General features: G+C 39.2%; 1 protein-coding gene across 2 annotated transcripts; it reads left to right on the top strand.

Moving 5' to 3' along the window:
• Positions 1-344: 344 nt before the first annotated feature.
• On the top strand, positions 345-5555 carry osr1 (odd-skipped related transcription factor 1). Of its 2 annotated transcripts, XM_084683341.1 has the most exons (3): positions 345-600; positions 3667-4349; positions 4800-5555. In XM_084683341.1, the coding sequence occupies exons 2-3, from the start codon at positions 3679-3681 to the stop codon at positions 4930-4932; spliced, it is 804 nt and encodes a 267-aa protein (XP_084539467.1). In that variant the 5' UTR covers positions 345-600; positions 3667-3678; the 3' UTR covers positions 4933-5555. The 2 variants fall into 2 exon arrangements, with proteins under 2 accessions (XP_084539467.1, XP_084539466.1); XM_084683340.1 differs by lacking the exon at positions 345-600 and having other exon boundaries at positions 2836-4349.
• Positions 5556-11613: the final 6058 nt, after the last annotated feature.

The raw sequence follows: 11613 nt of genomic DNA, 5'->3' as shown, positions 1-11613 counted from the left end.
CATATATACACAAACCATTCATTAAGAAAGTTTAATTCGATTTGAAATTGGGAGTTTGAACCTATAGGTACGGTACGGTCAGTTTAAACAAATCTGTTCAATTTGACAAAACATCTAAATGTTTAGTGGATTTGATGACTGTTTAATTGCTAAAGAAGTGTAAGGTCATTAACTCAGGCACGTTTAAAACTCTGCTATATCCACAAGACAACTAATTAATGTAGAGTGGATATTAAGGGGTTGGCTATATGGCGCGCATGTGCGAACGGTTTGATGTAAGGGGTTTGGCTGCAATAAGAGGAGGTTTGGCTGCAATAAGAGGTGGTTTGAATGCAGACCACAGACTGAAGTTACTGAAGACGTCTCAACTAGTTTGTATCAGAACGCGTGCAACGGTGGTTTGAGACAGTAGTTATTGAATTCTGTATGCGTACAGCTACTTAGTAAAGCTGAAGTGAACATGTTAGCTAAGGTGTAGTATAACTGCCGAAACTATTTCTGATCTATTAGCCTACACACTTTCTGTTATCTTGTATCAGTTCGCAGACCGTTCTACAGGACCTCTTTGAATTCTGAAGGACTGACCTTACATTAGACCAGGTAAATTATATTCTTTTACGATGCTTTACTGTATAGCTATGTCGGAAAACAGCATAGACGTCACTTGCGAGAGAGGATCTCGAAGTTCTTTCGCTAAAAACGCAGAATTGAGACCCTAATGACAAAATAGTGAGATAGCTTCTTATTCGCAACATTTTTGATAATCTAGCATAGCCTCGCGTTTGAACAGATATGCCATCTACCCTTGCACACTTGGATTACTAAAACTGGAAAAGTATAACATTTGTGTGAAATGGTCCAAATGGTCCAGTGAGTTCTGTGTCTTGCGCGGGCGTGCGACAGGTGGGATGTTTCTGCGTATGATTTCGAACGGTGTAAATTCGATTGATAGTTTTTTGTTGCTTACTGTTGACTTAACAACAACAAAAAGGATATGCAAATATCATCACAAATACACGATTTGGTAATTGTTTCTCTATGATGGAAAGGGAATTTATAAATGAGTGACCATTTGATAAAACGCTGACCAAAATTGAAAAACATAAAGCCTAGGCCTACTATATGTATAGCTAAATTGAGACTTTATTATTAAGACTTTACAATTTTAATATTTGGCATGCCTTGAATTTTTTTTACAGTAGTTTGCACCTTACCATTCAGGATATCAAGGTTGGCTCAACCTTTTATCGTTTAAGATTATTCAATGTCATGGAAAACAATTTTGTCATGACACTTCCAACATTTATGATCTGTTATTTTCTATAATATTATCTTTATTTTTAATAATTTTCAAAATATTAAATGAATTATGCTTTTTGAGGTTTGTTAGTTGACATCATTGTTTAATGCTAAAATAAGTCTTTTTTGCGCAGGTCCTTATTGCACATTGGCAGAACTGTAGGCCCAACTTTCTTAAGGAAATAAAGCCTAGTATTATTTTAGTAATTAAACACATTTTTCTTGACAAATGAGGGAAAACGTGGAGGCACACATTACTTAACATTCTAATGTCCCTATATTAGTGCCTATATCCTTTACATTTTTCAGAGAATAGAGTACTCTGTACTGTAATCCATGTGCAAGTTCAAGGATCAGATTCAAACAAATGAATTGAAGTAATATTTTGGCATTGTATTTTTTATTGGGTCCAATAACCTAGTAAACCCTTTTGATTGAATGCATGATGTGCTGTACAATTCTGTACCTATTTACAAGACAACACAATGTTACAAGCTAATCTCAAATGATCAGAAGAAGAGACGTGACCTAGGTCCTAAACCACTTTAAATAAAACTAATTACAAAACAATGGCACCCCCTAACATTTCTCAGCAACTCTTCTAAGATAAACCACTCTTGTGGTGGTGAACAAAATAATATTTTGTGAGTAAACCTATCCCAAAATTCAATTGGAAAATGCTATAACATTGCTGTGTGTAATTAATGTAGCCTATCTAACGGCACAGAGCTCAAGATGTTAAATTGAACCATAATTTGATCGCAAATGTTTTGAAACATTTCCAGATAAACGAAGCACTTGTTTCCTTACTGTAAAGTAATTAGACTATTAACTAAATTAAGCGGCGTCTCATTCCACACGTTGGCTTTCTGAGGTGTGGAGTCTGACAGCCGACACCAAAAGAGCGGGAGGCAGTAGTGTCGCTTGATTGTTGAGCCGTTGTGACGGTATGTTGACATCAAAGGGTTAAGGATACGAGACTGCTCGGGAGTAACCGCTGATCTCCCCTAATGACCTCCTAAGTAAAAGTCAATTACTTCTGCGTCATGATCAGAAAGGAGCGATCCACAGGGGAGGTTTTGAGCTTCAGCCGTTGTAATTAGACCATTTTAACTTCATGTACTGCTTCAGGCCAGTTCTCGCTCTACAGAACCTAATTTTATCCACCAGAAGTTCATGCATTTCTTCAGTGTGATAAATAGTATGAAACTATAGTCTTCAAGTTGTTTTATTACTATCATGTTTTATTTCATTTTGGGATAGGAAGTTATATATGTTTTATTTGCGCCCTTTCTTGTTTTTAACCTATAGCACTTTGAGATTTAGCTTAATATAAAGAGCATTACAAATACAATTATTATTATAAGTTCAAACTGCTGTTAGTGTAGGTTTCCATAATAAAGTATAAACTAGCAGTGAGGTTATGACAGTTTTATTTGAAAAACCTAAGATGACTTGCATCTTATGACACATAAAACCAAACAAAGACTAACAAAATGGATTACTTCTAATGCTTTTTCTATTGACTTCCAAATTGTGTCACACTCCTTAGGTGTGGCATTGGTCATGTGATTAAACTGTGACGGAAGATATGACTGCCATGGATCCTATCCATCCTAAGCATTGTAAAACAAAGAGGCATTATTGTTCATTGTTTTTTTCTCTTATCAAACAGTCATGGAGGTATTTTGCTCTGTGAATGGTGTCATTATATTCACCTGAGATGAGCAATCCCAGGCATGTTTTCTGGGAAGAGGAAACACCCACACCAAACACAAGGGTTGTATGGGTTTGAGTCTGTCTGTGTCTGGATGTGTCAGTACTGTGGATTGATTTGTGTGTGCATTCCCTGACACATGCTTGACACACACACGCATACACACACACACATACACACTTGTCATGTCATGTCGTTCATCGTGTGTATTTCATTCCATTGTGTCATCAGGGCCAGTGCTGTGAGCTGGAGGCTCTAGTGGCAGAAATAACTGGTGGAGACACATTTTAACACTCTCAGATGCAACAAAGCTCTGACAAAATCAGCTCCTGAGATAAATGTATTCCTTTGTTGTCTACAGTAGTGCTTTTGGTGGGGGACATGCACCACTTTAATCTGTTGATAATGAGGTCTCTTGATCATCTAGCTGGACTTCTTGTGTATTGACTTTTTGAGAATTGAGGTGTGGCATGGAATGTGTGTCCTTATGTGTGTTGGGGAATGACATTAACATTAGCTAATCACAATCAAAGTGTAATTGTGTAAGTGTATTCACAACAGCAGCATACAACATAAAAAATAGGAGTTGCATGATAAACATGTTAGTTTGTTTTTACTCAACTTTAAACTTATTTTCTTTCATATTCCAGGGGCAACCAACCATGGGAAGCAAGACTCTTCCAGCCCCAGTCCCGCTCCACCCCCCCCTACAGCTGGCCAACTACTCCTTTCTCCAGTCCTCGACTGGCATCCAGCTCCCCATGGAGCAGACCCCTGGCATCTACAGCTTCAGTGCCCTCCATGCCATCCACCTCCATCAGTGGACTCTAGGCTACCAGCCCTTCACCCTGCCCCGTGGCACATTCTCCAAGTTGCCTGCTCTCATGGATGGCTGTTTATCCCCCATTCCCATCTTCCCCCACCTGCTCCAGCCCAAGCTGGACTATACCTCTGCCACAACAACAGTGGGTTTACTTCAGGGTTTGAAGAACAAGCCTCGCTTTGACTTTGCCAACCTGGCAACGGCTGCCACCCAGGAAGACCCTCTGAAGGACCTGAGCATCACCGGGGTGTTGGCAGCCTCGCCTGGCCATGCTGCCACAGGGGGCTGTCTCCTGGATGCAGCCAAGCTCTGCTCCCCTGAGCGCAAGCCCAGTCGAGGACGGCTGCCATCAAAGACCAAAAAGGAGTTTGTGTGCAAGTTCTGTGGTCGGCACTTCACCAAGTCTTACAATCTGCTGATCCACGAGCGAACACACACAGATGAGAGGCCCTACACCTGCGACATCTGCCACAAAGCCTTCCGGAGGCAGGACCATCTCCGGGACCACAGGTGGGAGGAGTCGTTCTTCCATAACAAATGCTGTATTTTTATGCAGTGTAAAAATATTAACAATGTAGTTGTGCATGGACAACAATACGGGCTAATTCCGTATTTTTAGTTCTTAAAAACCTTTACGTAGCCTAACAGACAGTCCTGCATACAAGACAATCTCAAAACTAATAGCAAAGTACTATTAATAGTATTGTACTGTATAGTAATTTGGAAACATGTGCTGCAGTTTCCAGTTACATGTATAGACACACATATCCCAGAGCGGTGGTATGTGTGAGACAAAATGTAAAGAGATCTAAAGTTATCTGGTAATAACACTGAATGTTTCTGAATTCAAGTTTTTTTTATTGGATGACATAATAATGTGATTTTTTTTTTTTTACTTGTGAAGGGATGTTTTAGATTTAAATGTACTGCTATATCATTGTCTCTCTCTGTCTCTCCTAGGTACATTCACTCCAAAGAGAAACCCTTTAAGTGTCAAGAGTGTGGAAAGGGATTTTGTCAGTCAAGGACTCTGGCTGTCCACAAAACATTACACATGCAGGTCAAAGAATTAAAGACACCAAAGTTCAAATGAAACCCCCCAGGATTAAATAAATAAGATAAATAACAGGAGGCACTGTGAAGGACCAAATAAGAACACAACTGAAGATGTTTTCAAGCTCAAGTGTCAGAAGTGTTCTGTATACAGTATCTTTCCAAGATAGAGTGTGATGCAAAAGTATGCTACAGTGTAAAGAACACCACTGTGTCTCACCTGTAAGATGTTTTTATTTATGGAGTTTGGAAAACCCTGGATTTATTGCTTATACACAACATTTAACTCCATTGAGTTTTTGTGTCACTATTGTAGCTGCTTATTCTAAGTGTTGATCTAAACATAAAGAGATGGTCCAAGTCTTACACAGTTTTTGTAAACAGCACAAAAAATGGTTAAAGCCATGCAGGCACAGTTGCCTTTTCATCCTAAAAACATTCCAATGATTCTTTTGTACAGATATCTTTTTATAATTATATTTTTGCACTTTAAGCTGATTACTCATTATCTACATATATCACTGGATTCCCTATTTTAAAAATAAATGGTCATTTATTTGTCATTTTTATGGTCTAAACAAAATACGTGTTATATTTTAAATTGTGATTTATTAGCAAAAAGAACAATGTTGTACAGGTCCTTATTTTATTATTAAAAACCTTTTGCTGATATGGATCCCTTGCTTGAAAGTTTTTGTGACATTTCAGAAGTGTTAAGTGTCCTGGATGTGAAAGCATGTGAGAAAGATGCACTGTGTGGCCAACAGTATATGGACCGCACTCAGTATACAGACACCTGCTTGTTGAACCTGTCGTTCCACTTTGCCTTCTCTTTTCTGGGAAGACTTTCCAACGGTAAGTATATGATGTAAGCATAAATATAGCTACATTGTGCTGCAACAGGTTAACAGCTGTGTGCTGGATAAAAATATATCTAAACGTTTTCAACATGCAGTAGTTAGGAAATGGGTATACTGTGTGTCCATGAAAAAATAGGTGAATTGATACTCTTCACACTGTTCCTCCGTAATTTCCCACTATTTCATAGTTTCACAAGCTATTGATCAGGAGGACTCAACATGATGCTGTGGTCATCACTGTGGGAAAACAAAGTGTGGAACCCTATGTGCAGTTGAAATTCATGTGGTCAATCAATGTCTGGCATGGGTCTAATAAACTTGACCTACGTCACACAAGTAAACAGAGGTAGGCCCATTTACACAAAACGCTTTTTACACAGTTTTCTTCAAGTTATTTATTCTACGTTTACATTTACATATAGTCATTTAGCAGAAGCTCTTATCCAGAGCGACTTACAGTAAGTACAGAGACAATCTCCCCCGAGGCAAGTAGGGTGAAGTGCCTTGCCCAAGGACACAACGATGCTTGTAACAACATGAAAGATTTAACATAACTACAATAATTTGTATGTGGGAGATGCTCGCCTATTCTTTACAAACCCCCATACAATTGAACCAATCTTGACCCTAAACCAATTCTACAATTGCTTTCTAGTTTCTACATAAATATTTGCTCTACATTGTTCCACTTCACCTAGCTTGTCACGCAAAAAAAGTATTTTTATATGATGTAATGGTCTGTCATGTGGCAATGTAAATATTTTGCTTTGGTTAATTGGTCTTATGCAATTGAACCAGTGGGCCTCTTCACAATTTACATTTTGAATTGAAAACAAATATTACTGTAGAGGCTTCAACATGGCTATAAAAACTGTCTCTCTCACAAATCCTTGGTCTACTTGACATTCTTTCTATAATCTACTGACAGGTTATGCATAACCTGTTGTTGTGATATCTTATTGTAGTAGAGGCTGGCACAGAGACCAGACAGTTGTGAGGCAGACTCGGGCAAGGTCATGCAGGGTCAAGGTCAAGGTGGCCTGCTGACCATTTCCCTTCTGTCTACAAAAAGGGGTGCCAAGGACATTTTTAAAGTTGCGGTCTGTCTGAATTAATGTGTGTATAAGATGGCAAGTGTATGACAGTGTGCTAGTGTGTAATAATTTTTTTGGGACAGATTCATTTGGGTCAGTTGTTTAAGTGACACACCTTATTTTGCCACGTGTCTGTTGTCATGGTTTTGCATTCATACGACTGTTGAACTTCTCATCATTGTTGTCTGACATTTCTAACAAAGAACTGATGATGAGATTGATAGTAATTTAGGCTTTGCAGAATAAGTAGTCACAATACATCCTTCCAACTATCAGGATTTTGTCATCTGAGTAATTTTGCAGTAGGAAGGCCGCAGAGCGTCCAGGGGGAAAGAGAGTTCACAGGATGGAGAGCCTTGTTGCTCACTGTTCCTCTAGAAGCCAGGAACTCATCTGTCCATCAACATCTCCCTGGCTCTACTGGGATTGTCCGGGACACGGACAGTGTGAGACAGCTGGCCAGTTTGCTGTGACCTGCATGTGAGAGTACAAGGACGACACAAGAGTGCTTTCTAACCATGCACATTAGCATCCTCCGGGATTAAAACCGATTTAAATCTGTGCCAATATTATCGTGTGTTAATTATTTAATGAAAGAAACTTGAATACACTGACTGTGACATCCCAATTCATGATTTATTATCTTAACAAAAGACTGGACTACACTGTTAGTCACTGTTCTTTCCAAACCTATAAACCCTCTACCAAAGTAAAAGTAACCTTAATCAGGTCATGTTTAATAATCACATTTCCATAAAGAACATGACATCAGCCATCCAACTTAACAATCAAGTAAATTATTGTAATATGTGAGCAGTCACATCATCTATGTCAAAGCGAGATGTCATTTATAACTTCCTCTGGGGTTGGTACGTGGGGTCAGAGAGAAGTTAGCGAGAGGTTTGGGATAGGTCAGGGAGAGGTCAGCGAGAGAAGGTGTAAGTCACATGCTGTAGACGGTAGGGGAAATGCTAACATGTTGAGTGTTTGTGGCCTGAGGGCGGTAGAGGGCGGCAGGATGAGCGGATGATGGACTGACAGACACAGAGCCAAGAGGGACCACATCCACCATGTCACCTCCGCCCTGGTTTCCTCTTGCACGGAAAAGGGAAACTGGTGTGACACTCAAATATGCCCTTTATCCCCCAATACAGAACAGAGCTCGGTTCAACCAGGAAGGTGAATTTAGAGCTTGATGAAAATCACTTCCGTGGCATTCAACTTAGAGGGTCTCAGAGAAACACAATGGCTGAAAGACATTTCTCACCTGCAGCCAGAGGTGGGCATGGATGTCCATGGATGTGTTAAAGGCTAAAATGGCAATCATTTTTTATATGCTTTTAATCCATTTCATAAATCAGTTTTCCAGCCTTCATGGCAGTGCTTTGATGATGCCTATTTGTTATTTGCTGGGAAATTAAAAAGCTGAACAAAGTGTTTTGGTTCCTACCTAACACCAATTCTACACAAAGAAACCTGTATTAGGTGCAACAACCTTCCACCTTTACTTATCATATGATATTAATAAAAGTATGGTAGGATTGTTGATAGACTGATAGGAAAGGTTTAAAATCACTACCATGGACTGTAATTCAATATACCATAACAAGACATATCGTTCTAGAAATGGCCCTCACATTAAATGAGAAACATCTGTATGCAAAAACCTGTAAATCTAAACTTTTTGTATGGCGAGTGTGTATGGTAACTCACTGAAGTGAGCAATTGACCCTCAGTTAAAGACCAGGTTTATGGATTTCCTACAGGTAAACTCTTGTACTTTTGAGGTTAATGTTGTTTAATTTGTTATCATTTTAACTACATGCTCTTATGTTTCTTCCCATTGGCACTTATTTGCTTTTCACAATGAATGCTTCATGTTTTGGCTACCTGCAATGTTTTTGGGGCTATCTCGTTGTTTATGATCATTGACCTATGCACTTTTGTAAAGCTCTCTTTTGGAAGTCGCGTTGGATAATAGCGTCTGCTAAATGCATAAATGGAAATGTTCTCCTCTCTCCTCTCCCTGAGTGATTTTTTTTTTCAAAAGAAAAACTAAAAAACATCAGTTACCAGCATGACATGAAAACAGGTAGTAGTAATGGGTACTTTTTACTTAAGTATATGTCAGAGCCCACACTTCTTTACTTGAATTGGAATTTTTTTTTAGAGTCTTTTTAAACATGAGTATCTGTACTTCTACTTGAGTGAAGGATGTGTGGTCACGGCACACAGCTAACCCTTATACTGTCATATGAGTCAGCAGGTAGTCCTCTCCCACACTCTTTTGTCATCAAGTTAAGAGCTTGGACAAGTCTGCTTTTAGTCAGAAGAGGGAGAGAGCAAGCAAAGAAAGGCAGATGGCTGCTTGTTCACATTTCCATCACAGTGTTCAAGGAATTTTGGGTGCACACTAATCTGTTTCCAAAAATTCTGTGACCATACTCTTATTATTTAATTATTTAGAATTTTAAAATTCCCAAGAGCTGATTCACCTTACATTTACATTTATTCATTTAGCAGACGCTTTTATCCAAAGCAACTTCCAAGAGAGAGCTTTACAAAGTGCATAGGTCACTGATAACAACAAGATAGCCCCAAAACATTGCGAGTAGCCAAAACATGAAGCACATATTGTGAACAACCAAAATAAGTGCCAAAGGGAAGAACCATAAGAGCATGTAGTTAAGCAAGTTACAATTAAACAACATGAATTGCTATAAGTGCAAGTGTACCTGTAGAAAAGCAAGCAACAGTAAAAAATGAGAATAGCTAAAGTGAAATATTTCGCAGCGAGTACAACAGTTTACATTTTAACAGTTTTGACAGTTTAACCTTGTGACCCAAAAAGGTTGCCTGGCATTGGATGGCTTTAAGAGGTAGGTTGCCCAGCAATGACAATTATGTACATCACTACCAAAATAAAGTGTGGTGTTGTGATGTTTTCTGATTGCCATTTAACTCTGTATAACTCAAGACAGCTATCATCACAGTAAGTGTGAGAAGTGGTTGAAATGCGAGTGTCACGGCAACAAGAGAGCCTTGCATAATGTTAGCCATTCTACTTGTTGCCTTTTGCCTTGCTCCATGGTAGCTTCATAGACTAGCTCACGTTTGTTGTGCGTGGTAGCCAGGAAATAAGAAAAGGCACGCAATGACAGGAAATGATGCTGAAACACACTACTTTCTGAACAAAATTAACTCTGCCTCAAACCCTCTCAAACTTTTCTTCCCCTTCTCCACATTTAGTCATTTACATTTACATTTAGTCATTTCTCCACCCTTCTTAACCCCCCTACCCTCCCCCACCCCACCCTCCCCTAACCCTAACCCAGCCCGCCTGGTCTTCAACTTACCCAGACGCTCCCATGTTACCCGCTCCTCATCTCCCTCCACTGGTTACCCTTCATGGCCCTTATCAGATTCAAGACCCTGGTACTGACTTTCCAAGCGGTGAAAGGGACTGACTACATCAAGTCTATGCTACAGTCTTACGCCTCCACCCGCCACCTTCAGTCTTCGGTCTGACAACCATCTGGTGGTCCCAACGCTCAAGAGTGCCCGGTCCCAACACAAGCTCTTCTCCTGTCAGGCCCCCAATGGTGGAATCAACTCCCCACCTCCATCAGAGACACTGACTGTCTCCCCACCTTCAAGAAAAGGCTCAAGACGGACTTGTTCCGGGAGTACAACGGTACTTAGGAATGATTGGCTGGACCTTATGTTTCATCCGGGATCACAATGACTCTTATTGAGAGACTTGTTGCTTTTGTTGGTTAGTTGTAACTGACTTTAAACTACTGTACTTGCTGTGTAATATATTTTTGCTACTTGCCTTTTTCCACAGGTACACCCTTGCTCTTTTTTCATGGTTCAGGTTCATGTTGCTAATTTGTTTAATTGTAACCTGCTCTTATGGTTCTTACCTTTGGGACTTATTTAGTTTTCACAGTGTATGCTTCATGTTTTGGCTACCCGCAATGTTTGGGGCTATCTCGTTGTTATGATCAGTGACCTCTGCACTTTTGTAAAGCTCTCTTTTGGATGTCGCTTTGGATAAAAGTGTCTGCTAAATGCATAAATGTAAATGTAAATAATATTGATCATGCCACCAAATACAGATTCAGACCAAAGTAATGAGCCTGGTTTGTAAGAAGTAGAAAGTACCAATATTTGTGTAAAAAATGTAAGGAGTGAAAGTAAAAAGTTGTCAGAAAAATAAATAGTGAAGTAAAGTACTGAAAATCTACTGAAGTACAGTAATGAAGTATTTGTACTTTGTTACGTCCCATTTCTGGTCATTGTATGTAAACGTGTGAAAAAGAAATGCAAAGTTTCAACTGCTGTGCTTTTTCAAAGGTCCTAAAAGTAGTAAAAGCCCTAGACTAGAGGAACCAGAAATGATATATGCTGTTAATTGTATTTTTTAAAGACATATTTTTTGCCTTTTTGGACAGTGACAGTTAAAAGATAGACAGGAAATGTATGGGAAAAGAGATTAGGAAGCATGCAGAAATGATTCGAGCCAGAGACACTGCATGTGTGCGTCAGTCCGCATGGTACATGCCCTACCCAGAGACACAAAGATTTAACTAAATGTATCGACAATTTTATTTTTCTTAGTGTTAATCAGTAATCAATATGTATTACATATCAACTGATTATATAAATTATTAAATGAAACCAGTTGGTTATGGTGGACCCTACTGATTGGACCCTACTGTGTGTGTGTTTCTGGTAAGGCAACAATATTATTTCTACTATAAT

The sequence above is a fragment of the Hypomesus nipponensis genome, chromosome 3 (assembly GCF_054491055.1).
Source record: "Hypomesus nipponensis isolate SF chromosome 3, ASM5449105v1, whole genome shotgun sequence".
Classification (NCBI taxonomy): Eukaryota; Metazoa; Chordata; class Actinopteri; order Osmeriformes; family Osmeridae; genus Hypomesus; species Hypomesus nipponensis.
This window is presented reverse-complemented; position numbering and strand designations above follow the sequence as displayed.